Source organism: Puma concolor, chromosome C2 (assembly GCF_028749965.1).
Source record: "Puma concolor isolate L17-30 chromosome C2, mPumCon1.1.hap2, whole genome shotgun sequence".
In the NCBI taxonomy this organism is placed as follows: Eukaryota; Metazoa; Chordata; class Mammalia; order Carnivora; family Felidae; genus Puma; species Puma concolor.
In genome coordinates this window covers 91,976,826-91,991,774 of record NC_141675.1, presented here as the reverse complement: position 1 = coordinate 91,991,774, position 14,949 = coordinate 91,976,826, and the positions used below count along the sequence as shown (strand labels likewise).

At 38.6% G+C, this 14,949-nt stretch overlaps 1 protein-coding gene across 5 annotated transcripts in view; it reads left to right on the top strand.

Annotated features, from left to right (window-relative positions):
- CASR (calcium sensing receptor) overlaps positions 1–14,949 on the top strand; it is a 79,523-nt gene that overhangs the window by 37,093 nt on the left and 27,481 nt on the right. For 4 of the 5 annotated variants that reach the window (XM_086675273.1, XM_086675272.1, XM_025913381.2 and 1 more), the window contains exon 2: positions 12,085–12,508. In XM_086675273.1, the coding sequence (XP_086531399.1) occupies positions 12,324–12,508 (185 nt within the window). In that variant the 5' untranslated portion in view covers positions 12,085–12,323. Of the gene's footprint in view, positions 1–12,084; positions 12,509–14,949 lie in introns of those variants that run through there. The other variant, XM_086675275.1, reaches the window with a different exon arrangement.

The window sequence follows — 14,949 nt, the reverse complement described above, 5'->3', positions numbered from 1 at the left end:
CACATTGGAGGGAATCAATTAGATGGGTTTCCAGCATGTGAGATGAGGGTATGTTGGATAATCTGCTTCAAAGTCAGGTTTATGGAAACATAAATAGCTTTATTTGGGGAAGATTTCCTTACTTTGAGATAGTCCTCCTCCAGAACAGCTCCAGGTGTCCAATGGAGAGTCTTCTCATAGGGGCAACTGTTCCAGCATTTATTTTTTAAATTATAATTTGTGATTCTCCACCAAGTGCAAAGTTGGAGAGGTCAGTTATTTCCTGACATTTCTTACCAGGGGGACATACATGGTCCTTCAAACATGGGAACAAAATTCAAAATGAATTTAACAGGGGGCCATAATTCTTCAGAAATAAAATTCACCTTGAACAGCTACAATGTGATATATCTGGAGATTTTAAAAAATACAAATATACATTCTGAAAGGACTGTAAAAACAAATGCATATCAGAAAAACAAGGAGAACCTAGATGACCAGAATGTTAATATGAGTCAGCCTAATTACAGTGTATGGACAAAAGCCAACAAATATGTCCTGAGATCTGTCACAAAAGGGCTGGGACACAATGCCTCTCAGCCTCTAGCCAGTCTCAAGCATGGTCCCGTTTTTTGTTAGCATACACTAAAAAATGGCATGAAGAAGTTAGAAAAAGCTCACAGAATAGTAACATATATCTCTAGAAAAATATGAACTAGACCTATCCAAAAAGTTTTAAAAGAAATTTGGGTTGTTAAGTCTGGAAAAATGAAGGCAACTCTCTTGTACCTTTACATGAATTAGAGTTTTCTGCCTCTGGTCTTTTGCTGCAGTGATAAATTAAGCAAAATGAAATGGCCCTAATTTTTAAAATTCATGTGATTTTAGTTAACATTGAGAAAAAACAGAATGATAAAACACTGGGTGTATGTCATTTTTGGCCTTGGATTTTGCAAAGAGTTAGTAGCAGTTGGGAATTTCATAGAACTCTTCCAGGATTCTTGCATAGAGCAAACTTGAAGGAAAGAACTGCCATATCATTGAAAGAGCCCAAATATCCATAAATGGGAAAGTGCATGAATAAACTGTGACATATTCACACAATGGGCTATTACACAGCAGTCAACATGATGAGCTACAGTAACACATATTATAGATGAATCTTATTAATATAATTTTAAATAAGTCTCAGAAGATTACATACAGTATGATGCCCTTTTATAAAGTTTAAAACAACTAAAAAAATTAATGCTTCTTGGGAATACAGGTAAATACAAAATAACTACATAAAAGGAAAGCAAGAAATGATTACAGTGAAAAAGACTGGCAATATCACAGGTGGGTAGGGATTTGGATCAGTGGAAATTCTCATACATTTCTGGGTGGAAAGATAAATTGATTACAACCATTTGAAAAACTTTTTGGTAATTATCTACTAAGCTAAACATACACAAACTGACCCAACAATTCCACTTCAGGCATGTACTCAATATATTTTACCAAAAGACGTGTTCAAGAATGTTCACAGCAGCACTATTTATTAAAACCTCACACTCTTCATTAACGGGGAAATGGATGGGGGACCTGGGTGACTCAGTCAGTTGGGCATCCGACTTCAGCTTAGGTCATGATCTCAAGGTTCACGAGTTCGAGCCCCATGTTGGGCTCTGTGCTGACAGCTCAGAGCCTGGAGCCTGCTTCAGGTTCTGTGTTTCCCTCTCTGTCTGCCCCTCCCCACTCATATTCTCTCTCTCTCTCTCTCTCTCTCTCTCTCTCTCTCTCTCTCTCTCAAAAACAAACATTTGGGACGCCTGGGTGGTTCAATCCATGGGGCGTCCAACTTCGCCTCAGGTCATGATCTCACGGTTCACGAGTTTGAGCTCCACATCAGGCTCTGTGCTGACAGCCCGTAGCCTGAAGCCTGCTTCAGATTCTGTGTCTCCCTCTCTCTCTGCTCCTTGCCAGCTCTCTCTCTCTCTCTTTGTCTCTCTCTCTCTCTCTCAAAAATAAATAAACATTAAAAAAATTAAAAATAAATAAATAAACATTACCAAAAATTAACAGGGAAATGGATAAATAACATGTGATATAATCACATATAAACTATACAACAGTGAGAAAAAACAAACAATGTTTACACAAAACAATATAGATGAATCTTGCAAACACAACGTTGGAAAAAAAGAAGCCAGACACAAAAGAGTATATACTACCTAATTCCATATATATAAAGTTCAAAAACATGGAAAATGTGTGATTTGTGATGGTAAAGGTCAGGCTACTGGTTACCTTTGTTGAGGATAATAAGTGAGAGGAGATGTGAGTAGGGCCTCTGGGGTTCTGGTTCTATATCTTAATCTACTTTCTTGGATGCTGGTTTCATGGATGTGTTTTCATTGTGAAAGTTCATTTATGATTTGTGTATATGTCTGATGTCTTGTATTACAATTAAAAGTTTAAGAGACAGAGAAGAGAAAAGAGGGAGGTAAAAATTTTATTGAAAAAGAATGGAAGATATGAAGAAGTATCCATAAACATATTTTTCAAAATATATTTTGAAGTATATATAGTATGACTAGATAGTAAAATCATTTTTGCAGTGTTTTTCCTTCAATGTTTAATGTTTATGTCTATAGCCATCCTTTTATTTTTTTATTTGAGAGAGAGAGAGTGTGTGTGTGAGTGTGCAAGTGGAGGAGAGGGCCAGAGGAGGGTCAATCTCAAGCAGCTTCCACACCCAGTGCAGAGCCCAACACAGGGCTCAATCCAACGACCCTGGGATCACGACCCAAGCCAAAATCAAGAGTCAGATGCTCAACCGACTGAGTCACCCAGGCACCTCTATAGCCACCTTTTAAATAACATTTTATAATAACATCTTTTCTGATTTTTAAAAAATTATATATTTTTTGTTAATTTCAAAAACAAAAAGCAAAATAAGGAAGACATACACAATTCCATCATAGATCTAATCACTCAATATTTTGATGTGTATCCTCCCAGTCTTTACCATGATTTTTTAAATTTGGGGGGGGTGCCTGGGTGCTTCAGTCAGGAGAGTGTCCGTCTCTCGATTTGGGTTCAGGTCATGATCCCAGGGTTGTGGGATGGAGCCCCATAATGGGCTCCACTCTGAGCATGGAGCCTGCTTGAGATTCTCTCTCCCCACTGCACCTTTTCCCTACTCGCACATGCTCTTGCACATGCTCTCTCTCTCTCCCTAAATATTTAAAAATAAAATATTTTATTTTATTTTTTATAATATTGAGTTGATGCCTTTTTTAAAGTTTGTTTGTTTTGAGAAAGAGGGAGCACGAGTGGGGGAAAGGCAGAGAAAGAAGGAGATAGAGGATCCCAAGCAGGCTCTACACTGTCAGCACAGAGCCCAATGCAGGGCTCAAACTCACGAACCATGAGATCATGACTTGAGCTAAAATCAAGAACCCGACACCTAACCACCCAGGTACCCCTAAAAAAAGGTATCTTTAAAGCAGAGGTTGGAGGGGTGGAGAGGAAAGCAAAGAAATGATAAACGTGTGGTTCATGATAATGGTTTCTTTGGTGAGAGAGAAGCAGGAGCATAAGGTGCAAGGGGAACCTTCAGGTAGGGTCCTACTGATGTTCTTTGTTTGGGATGCTTGTTATTTAAAATAGTTTAGAAATAAAGAAATAAAAGTGGGTGAAGGTGGTCAAAAGGCACAAAGTTCCAGTTATAAAATAAATAAGTCATCAGATGCACAACATGGTGACTATATAGTTATTAATACTGTACTGTATATTTGAAAGTTGCTAAGAGAGTAGATCTTAAAAGTTCTCATCACAAGAAAAAAAATTTGTAACTATGTGTGATGATGGATGTTAACTAGGCTTACTGTGGTGATCATTTCACAATACACGCAAATATCAAATCATTATGTTGTGCACCTGAAATCATATGTTGTTATATGTCAATTCTATCTCAATAAAAAGAAGAAGTAAAAATATCTCCAGACAATACTGGAGAATCAATGAACAATAGAATTAATTTAAATAACAAAAGAACTCAGAAAAGTATCAGCATATGTAATTAAACATACAAAAATCAATAGAGTTCATAAACACAAATAATAGCCATCCAAGGGACATAATGGTAAAGAAAGCCCCATTTATAATAGTAACAAAGATAATACTTAGGAATAAACTTGACAAAAATGTACAAAACTAATGAGAGGAGATACTCTTAAAAGACACGAAATTAGACTTGAAACAAAAGGACATGCATCCTTGTTCCTGGATAGGACAACTCAACACCATAAAGATGTCAATGTAACACAATCCCAATAAAAATATCTACAGGCTTTTTTATGGAGCTGGACAAGTTGATGCTAAAGTTCAAAAGGAGAAACAAGCATGCAAGAATAGCACACTAAGAAATAAAAACTACAAAGGTGGACTAGTCCTACCAGGTATTAAACTATACTACGAGTTCCCATAATTAAAACAAGGTGCAGGGCGCCTGGGTGGCTCAGTCGGTTAAGCGTCTGACTTCAGCTCAGGTCATGATCTCACAGTTTGTGAGTTCGAGCCCTGCATCAGGCTCTGTGCTGACAGCTTAGAGACTGGAGCCTGCTTTGGATTCTATCCCTTCCTCTCTCTGCTCCTCCCCCACTCATGTTCTGTCTCTCTCTCTCTCCTTCAAAAATAAATAAAAATATTTTAAAAAATTAAAAAACAAAACAAAACAAGGTGCTACTGCCACTGCCACGAGAAGAGTCATACAGATAAGAACAGAATAGATAAAGGTGGCATCGTAAACCAGAGAAGCAAAGATGGACTTTTTAATAAATGTTGCTGGCACACTAGGCAGCTACTTGCAAAAGACAACATTAGATCCATACCTCATACCATACATAAAAATAAACTCCACACTGATCAAGAAACTAAATGTAAAGAAAAAATTAGAAAATAAATTCAATGAATTACACTGGAAGAATTACGGTGAATTCCTCTATAAACTCAGTATAAGGAAAAGATTTCTAACATTAATTCAAAATCCAGGAGCAATAAAGGAAATAATTCATAATTTTGACTACCTAAAAATGTTTTTAAAGTTGCATGGTAACATAAAGTCAAAGAACTGCCAACTTATATGAAAATATTTGTAACATGTATCACAGCTTAAGGGCCAGTATCCATAATGTATAAAGAACTCTTAAAATTTGAGGGGAAAAAAGACCAAAACTGATAGAATAAGGAGAAAGATATATGAACAAAAAAATTAATCAATAAAAATAACTTAATAAAGAAATAAAAATCAGGGCGGCTAGGTGGCTCAGTAGGATAACGTCCAACTTTGGCTCAGGTCATGATCTCACGGTTCATGGTTTCGAGCCCCGTGTCAGGCATTGTGCTGACAGCTCAGAGCCTGGAGCCTGCTTTAGATTCTGTGTCTCCCTCTCTCTCTGCCCCTCCCCTGCTCAGTCTCTGTCTCTCTCTCTCTCTCTCTCTCTCAAAAATAAATAAACATTAAAAAAAATTTTTTTAAAGAAAAAAAGAAATAAAAATGGACCAGGCACAGGCCAATGATGATGTGTCACCAACCAAGGCAAATGTGTCCTTGTGACACAGAGTGTATGTACATCAATTCCCAAACTTATTTTACCTGAGGAGGCTGTGGTAGCACATCTTGGGACACCAGACTGAAAGATACCACTCTGGCTAATCAGGGTTCCTTACAGTTCTGAAAGGTGATACCAGGACATTATTCCACAGAAATCTTTTTCTCATGTAGGACTTGAAGGTCTGGCATTTTTTCTTTATAAAAACATGACTTGAGTGTCTTTGCTTTTCACCTGAACCATTTCATGGGTGTCCACACATCCATCAGCAGAGCTTACATAAGGCATGAAGAGAATCATTTCAGGACAAGAAATCTCTTACCTCATTGCCTGTGTCCCCAGGAACTCAGTCCTATCATGGAAACCAGGCACTGGCAATGTCAAAGCCCAAAGCCAGCATACATTTCAATTCATAAGATTCTATAGCAGACAATGAGCATTTCTCATCATTAAAAAAAATTTTTTTTTCAATGTTTATTTATTTTTGAGAGAGAGAAAGAGACAGAGCATGAGCAAGGGAGGGAGAGCAGAGAGAGACAGGGAGACACAGAATAGCTCCAGGCTCTGCCGCTGTCAGCAGAGAGCCTGACGCGGGGCTCGAACTCACAAACCGCGAGATCATGACCCGAGTGAAAGCTGGATGCTTAACTGACTGAGCCACCCAGGCGCCCCTCTCATCATTTTTTAACCTTGAATTTTTCACCTTCCCTCAACTCCCATTCTATGTCTTTTTTCTTTTTCTGTCTTTTCCTTTCTTCTTGAGATAGCTTCATAAACTCCTAAGATGGTTTATTGTGTTGTGGGCACTCCACACATATATTTATTCACTTAATCATTTATAGGGCTCCTCTGGGTTCCGGGCCACAAACAGAACAAACCAGGCCATGTTGTCAAGGAGCTTATAGTACAACATTAATGAATGTCCATTTCCTCTCCTACTTACCTCCTTTATTTGCTTTGTCTTGGCTCTTTCTCCCCATTTTGCTCAACACCCCATGCTGCTCCTCCCCACTCTTGTTCATCCTTCTCCTCCCTTCCTTGATAGCTTTTTCCAATGACTAACAGGAACCCAGCTCAGCTGGTTTTTATCACGATCCTGTCCTTGCATTTTTCCAACTCAATTAAGTCATTACCAGGGCTAAATGAGGCATAGACTCTCCAAAAGTCACACCTGTTGTCAGGGAGATGGAAGGTAAGAACCTGTGCAGCTGGCGTGCGGACAGCAAGCAGGGCTGGAGGGAGGCAGCCGAGTGTGACTCTACAGTCTGTGTTCTCCCAGGGCTGAAAGAGGGCCCTCATTTCAAAACAAGACACCCCTTGCTTTAATACAGAAGGAATGAAGTCTGACACAGAACTGAGGATGGTCACATTAATAATGACGGATAAGATGTCCCTAATTCTTTAGCAAATGCACACCAGGTGCATTTAAAAACCCACATTGTGGTTATGTCCTCGGCAAGAGGTAAAGAAAGCTGTAACCAGAGCCGGGTACACGGGTTTTGTGATTATTGGTTGAACTTTCTCAGGTTTTTCCCTGTTCACCCTCATCAAAACATACAAGTTTCACCTTTCTGTAATGGTGGCTTCACACCTTACTGTTAGTATTCTTTACGATCAGCATGACAAAAGAGGACAAAGATTACAGTACAATAAATCACAGAGAAATCAAGGTACTCACCCTATGTAGATAAATATTTCTATTGGAAATCAATTTTGGTTTCATAACCACCTTTTTTTCTAGGCAACCCAGAATTTTTATTTCTGCAGCCTAGGAATCAAGAAATTGTAGTTTTTGAGCTTGCCATGCCTCTAATTTACTGAGTGTGTTTTATGTTCAGGCAGTCTGTGCTTCGGTTTTCTCTAGTTGAAATGTAGGTAAAATCATTCTTCTGTAGAGTTACATAATTTCCGGAAATGTTAAAGCCAAGGGGCAAGAGCCAAGGTGGTTTTAACTTGATTAAAATTGAAATGTTGCAATGTTGCCTTCTAACTTTGCCCTTCTATCATCTGTTAATTTGTCCTTGATTCTGGAACTTTTGGAACAAATGCAAGTTCAACAGATATTTTTTGAACATCCTTTCAGTACCAGGTTCCATGTTCAGTGCTGGTAGTGCAACTGTGATCATGACAAAGACCCTGCCCTCAGAAACCTTTGGTCTTGTGGGGTGACCCCTTCTCTGTTCTGTCCTAGAATTGCCCAACCAGCCCCATTTTTACTGATCATGCCTTCTTTATTCATTCATTCAGCAAATATTTGTGAAGCACATATTAAGTTCTACATATTGTGCTGAGTGCCAACATACAGTGATGAGGAAAAGAGATAGGCCCTACCCTCAAGAAGCTTCCAGTCCCCACTGTGAATTGTTCTCCTGGAAACATCTCCTCCCTCTACATTCCCTCAACACCTAATTCATGCCTCTTCCTAGCATTTGCCTCATGGAACTTGTAATACATATCTTTGTCTCCTTTTAAGCCATAAACACCTTGAAGGCAACAATCTCAACTTTCTCTCCTGGGTACCTTGCACTCCCTAGTGTCTAACACATAGGAGAGCCCAATAAATGTTTTTGAATGAATAAATAAGTGCATGAATTTACAAATTAACGAATCTATGGAGCCAGAGACCAGTCTGCCCTGACCTGCCATCCCATGTCTCTTGGATGAGGAAGTTAGTGATCCATCATCTGTTAGTACTAAAACACTCCTTATGATTTCAAGGACCTTCTAAACATAAAACCAGCTGGTACATGGGTCATTTCTTCCTCCAAATATATTTTCCATTGAGATAAAGAACAAATACTAGCTTCAGCTTGTGTTTACAATATTTTTTTGCAAGAAGGCAAACACTATTATATGATTTAAATGAAATGAACTTATAGTAAGGAAAGCAAATGAGTTTACTTGTGACTCTTGGATAGATGTTGTTAATATAAGAAGAAATATAATAACAATAGCTTAAACAAGCTAGAAGCTTTTTTTATACGTCACGTAAAAGTCCAGAAACAGTCTGATACAAATGTTCTGCTCCATGAAACAGTCAGCTCATGGCACCATCATTCCCTAAGATATGGCTCATGGTTCAAGATGGGCTCCAGCTGTCACATATACCTCCATGCCTCAGAATGAAGGAAGAGGGTATGAAGAAGGGACAAAGGACAAACACTCTTTCTCAGGCAGTTTCTTGGAGGCTACCACAGAGCATATCAGCTTACATCCAACTGGCCAAAACTTAGTCATATGACAACACATAATTATAAAGGAAGTTGAGGAAAGTGGTTTTTATTTTAGATAACGATTTATCCAGCTAAAAACTATTTTAGTGTGTCATAAAAGGAGTACAGATATGACGGATACAATTAGACGTCTCTACTGCAGATACTGAAACTGAAGTGTTAGTGATTATTCAAGAACTTTAGTATTCTAATTACTGCAAACTGAAGTCACAATGATGAACTCCAATTGTTAATCCACCATGCTATGATCACACTTGGTACTGGTCCGATTGTCACTATCAATGACAGAAGCAGTGAGATAGAAGGAAAAGAAAGCTTTTGCAAAAAAGAAATGGGGGGGCGGTGGCAAGGGGAATCTGGCTAAGGCAGTGACAACAGCAATGGAAAGGGGATGGCAGGGTGGAGAGAGATGGTAAAATCAACAGGACAAAGTGATTGGATATTGGAGAAAAGGGAGAATGAGGATCTAGAATGATTCAGCTTTAAAGTAAATTAGACCCTAGTAATTGGACTAAAAAGGGTGGTTTGGAGACTGCATTAGACTGATGGAGTTAACGGCTGCAAATTGACCTGAAATCTCCCCTTGATCTATTACTTCTTGCCATGAATTTTCTTTTGAATGGACTAATGAAGTTAATAAACTTCTCCAAGTAGTTAATCTTTCACAGGAAAAGTTTAACAGTTCTTAGTGACCTACCTTAACCAGTCATAATGTTCCCTCTCCTAATTCAGCACACTACTTGCAACTCCTTAAAATTCTGAGTTCTTGAGGCATTCTTAATTCAAGTGCCAGAATTTCTCACTTGAGTAAGCTGAAAGTGGAGTTGGTACTGCCTTCTTTACAGTTGTGAAATTTAAAATACATTAGATGTTTTAAAGGACCTGACGCAATGCCTGGTTCAATAAATGCTAGTTTCTGTCTTCTTCCAAAGTGCTTTCTTTTTTATGCATTGACTCAACAGACATTTACTTAGCAGTTACTATTTCAAGACACTGGGCTAAGTGCTGAGGAGCACAGCTGAATTCAGTCATTGAAACCAAAGTTATGATATTCTTTTTCACTTCTGAATGTTGAGGTAAATTCTGATCCTCTACACGAGTGTACTTGCCCCTGTACTGGGGGTTTCTCAGGCTAGGGAACTGCATATGTTTGTTATCTTTGTATTCTCAGATCTTAGCACATGTACTTATGAATGCACAACCAAGAAATGAAGCCCAAAATCTAAATACAGGACCAGAGTCTGAAAACTAGGATAGCCATGGGTGTCCAGACATTGTTGGAGACAATTCTAGGAATGTTGAGTGTCTGCTGGGGTGCTCCTTCCATATGGCGCCGAGTACCCTCTGCTAGAATAGCTGATAGAGGAGGAGGTAGGGTTCCTAAAGGGCAAGAGATAGCATACGACAATGATTAAGGGTTTGGGCTCTAGAATCAGACATTTATACATGTAATTATAATAAAGTGTGAAAAATCTCCCAAGAGGAGAACTCCAAGATCCAAGATGTAAAAGATTATAACAGATTAGACCTGCCTAGTCTGAGGGTCCAGATAAGACCTCCTTGAAGAGTCCTATAAGTTGCTCACTGTATAGCTGAGGGGTTAGTATGAGTGGAAATCCAGCCTGTGCTCCACTCCCAAGCTGGATGCCTTAGTACAAGGCTGTGTCTACCCCACAGGAGATTTTTTTCCATTCACATAAAGACCCCACAGTTTGGCAAGCTATGCCTCATGGTTATAAGCATCGGAAAGCTAAAAGATAAGTAGATGTTTTCCAGGCAAGGTTTAGGCCAGAGGGACCAATGAGGGGGAACAGCATGTGTGAGGTCTGGGGATTTTACGAAGGGTCTGGTGTAATTGAGGAACTGAAAGAATTTTAGTATGGCTGGAGTGTAGAGTTCAAAGAGAAGACCACCAAGAGTGAGGCTGGAAAGGTATTCATTACAGCTAGCATTTTCTGTGAGTTTACTAGTTACGCTATGTTAATGGCTCTACATGCATTATTTTAATGAGATCACAGAAAGTGACTTACCAAAGTCATATGTTAGAAAACAGTGAAACTATGATTCAAAGCCAGTTTTAACTTGAGCCTGTGCTCCAAACCATGTGTTCCATGACATCCAAAGATCTGCAAAGGCAGGTTGCAAAGGGATAAAACCGGAGGCAAGAATGCTTATTAGGGAATAGTTGCAGAAATCCCGGTATGAAATGCTGGCAGACTTAAGATGGCCTTGGAAATGGAAGGGAGTAGATGGATTCCAGAGATTTAGGAAGGAGAATCTACAGGACTTGGTGGTTGTTTGAATATGAAAGGCAATGATGAGGAGAGAGGGGTGGAGGCTAGGATGACTCTTCATTTTGTGTCTTTGTGGATGGTACGTCATTTGCTGAGATTAAAAAACAAGCAGCAACAAATCTGGGAGGAAGATGAGTTTAGAGCCTGTCAAGTTGGAAGCACCTGTGGGACATCCAGGTAGAGATGACCAGTTGACAGTTCAGGGCTGGTCCTGAACCTCAGGAGAAGCTGTATAGTTACCCAACATCAACGTATCATTGGTAATTGACTCACCGAGAGGGTGAGATAGAGAGCAAAGAGTTCCTACTAGGATAATCATGCTAAAGTAGAAACTTTTCATTAAATCTAGTGGTCGAGTCTTATAACATAATCTGAGCTTTGATTTATCTGCGTCCTTTTACAAGAACTATTCCTCAAAGGTTTATGGAGTGTCCTATTACAAACTGAAACCAGATATCTGTGATAAAGCGGTACAAAAAAGGGAAGCCACCATAAGAAAGAAAGCATAAAGAATAAATGGCCTTTTCTGACATTTTTGTTTGATTTAAAGCCAGATTTAAACTTGAGTATGACTCATTTTATATTTTCTATAAGAACATAGGTGGTGAATAAAATATTATTTATATTATACTAATGCAAGAAACTGCTTCTACTAGGAAAATTCTATGCATTATTCACGCAGAAAAATGAATGGATTAAAATCCAGCAATAACATCAGTGGGGTCCCTAGCTTATCAATGACCTCTTTAAAATGTGGCCTCACAATTGAACATAGTCCTTCTCCAATATGGGCAACTGACGTTTTCTGTATCTTACATGAAGTACTAAAAAAACATAGTCTAAGACTCTTAAGTCATGCTGTCTCCTCCTGCTACCCCTCAACCTCTCTAAATGGAAATTCTAAGCTACCTCAGTTATAGTCATCATAACAAGATGGGATTTAGGCTTAGCTGAATTCATTTTGTCTCTCTTTTCTTTTAGAAAGCATCACAGTCTTCACATGATGTGGCTTCTAAAGACTCAAGGACCACCCACCTTACCAGTCTGCAATGGCAAAGGCAGAAATGGATATTTAAACACCACAGCTTCCATTCTGTTATTAATCACTCTGTAGACATGTGCCACCACTACAGGGAGTGAACTGCACCAAGGGGGAAAAGTTCCAGGGGCCCCCGAACCATCAGCACTCTTGTTTCTCCCCCTGGAGAGAAAGCAGAACTATGGCATTTCATAGCTGCTGTTTGATCCTCTTGGCAATTACCTGGTGCACTTCTGCCTATGGGCCTGACCAACGAGCTCAGAAGAAAGGGGACATTATCCTCGGGGGGCTCTTTCCTATTCATTTTGGAGTAGCAGCCAAAGATCAAGATCTAAAGTCAAGGCCAGAGTCTGTGGAATGTATCAGGTAAAGAAAGGAGCCAAGTCAGAGAGTCTCTTCTCTTCTGGTGGTTGGAGAAAAGCTGTATCAAACCCAAAATAATTTTTTTTCAAACTTGGTTTTATTTTTTTCAAAAATGGTGAGTGGTAGTCATGCTGAAATTATTCCATGACCCTCTTTAAAAGAAAGTTTTCAAAAAGTAAAATGTCAAATATACTGAATAGAAAAATCCATGGCCTGTTTGGAGTATGTGCCAGTCACTTGGTAACTGAGTTGTCATTGTTCATATCTGGCGGCAGTGTTGCTGAATGGAAGACTAAGTACCTAGAAGGCAATTTATTATAGGTCTTGCAAACCTGAGTAGTAACATCTCCCATTTACCTTAAGTGCCCCAAAGGTCAATAATACTTGAGTGTTAGCTGCCTTATTCTCATTTTTTTTTTTAAAAGGATTTTAAAGTTGAAAGAAACCTCAGTGGCTGGCATGACCCAGGCATCTACAAAATGCAGTCTATAGTATTTTGGAAGCCCTTCGTATAGAAGGCTGAAATCCTCTTGTTTAACACAGAATATACCTAACACTGATGGGAGAAACCACAGAATCCATCTAAATCTCTCACTGAACTCTTTCTTCAGCCATGTGAAGACAGCTAACTTATCCCATTGAATCACTTCTTTTCCAGGCCTGAATCTCAGTTTTCTGAACAATTACTTCATGACTTGATTTCCCTCCATTTGAGGCTCCCTAATTTATCATGACTCTAGTAGAATATGGCACCTAGAATTAGGCAGTTCCTTCAAACAAAATCTGACTTCCACAGAGTAGAATGGACTGTATATCACCTCCCTTCACAAGGATATCAGAGACCGTGACTGCACCCCAAGTCTTTACCCAACTTCTAAGAGAAAATAACACTTTCTCTCTAAGACTTGCAATGTTCAGAAGGGATCCAGCACTCTTCCATGGTCTCCCTGATTGCTGGAAAATGAAAATGAAAACTAGAATTGCTCCAACAAAACTGGATTTCTGTTCATGTTCTAATGAGAGCTTTAAAATTAGATAGCATTTTCACATTTTTCTCATAAATACAGAAAAACTAAGTACAGAATTTCAACTATGCTGATCATATTCTTCATATACCCATTTGGACAAATATCTTCTTTGTTGTAACCTGCTGACCAGAGTTGTGCGTGTGCCATGTACATACCTAAGGTTAAGCAAAAAGCCCTGGAATACTATATTTTCTAAATTATATTAAAGAAAGATAGTAAAATCAGTTTAGCAGTATAAATGTTTTATGTAAAGAAAAATTCTATAATCTCTCTTAACTTAAAACTTAACTTTTAACTTAAGGTTTAAAACAAATAACTAAACAACAACAAAAAAATGATGGAAACATAAAGAAAATGACTAAGAGAAAAGGTCACATTAAAGTGAAGGGGAATAAATTAGGAATCTTGGGGCACCTGGGTGGGCTCAGTTTGTTAAGTGTCTGACTTCGGCTCAGGTCCTGATCTCACAGTCATGAATTCGAGCCCCACATTGGGCTCTCTGCTGTCAGTGCAGAGCCCACTTCAGATCCTCTGTCTCCCTCTCTCTCTGCATTTCTCTGCCCCTCTTTGCATGCATTCTCTCTCTCAAAAATAAATAAACATTTAAAAACTAAATACATAAAAATAAAAGTTTGGAACCTAAACAACACAGTGGAGTACAGCAAATATTTCTTACCTCCTGCCATTGAGTTCAAGTAGTATAACCTACCATATAAAGAGAGAACCTGTGGAGTTGTTACATTTCCTCCTTTGGACGTTGATACACTGATTTAGCATACTTAACTAGCCCTCACTCTGAGCTAAATCTTGGGAGAGTGAAAACTATGTAACTGACCCTACTTCTCTTTGTTTAATTTGCTCGATGTTTATTTAAAATAATGTTCTTTGAAAAGCAATGCATACTCATTTTTTAAAACAGAATATATAAATAAACCAAAAGCCCACGATTTTAAAAGCCATTGCTCCACCACCCAGAAATAATCACTATTTGTAAACAGCCTTCCTACATGTTTGTTTGTTTGTTTGTTTGTTTACAAAGATGAGCTCTATCATCTCCCTTTCCCCTTTGACCTCCAGTAATGTCATAATCTAAATTTGTGAGTCTGCAAATCTGAGGTTAGTTTTAGGCTCCTACATATTAAAATCCTAATCTTATTTATATTTTCTGTAGTCCTTTTTAAAAAATATCTGTATTATATTTAATACTTTAGATCAGCAACTTCAAACTTTTTGCTGGATGAAGCAGATACAAATTATTCATTCTATTACGAATAACAATCTTTGCTACCATTGCTCCCTCTGTGTAAGGCACCAGGCTGAGAATTTTACATAATTATCTCATGTTCACAGCTATCATATGAGGTAGGCATTGTCCCCATTTTACAGAGAGTGCTCTGAGTCTCAAAGAACACATCA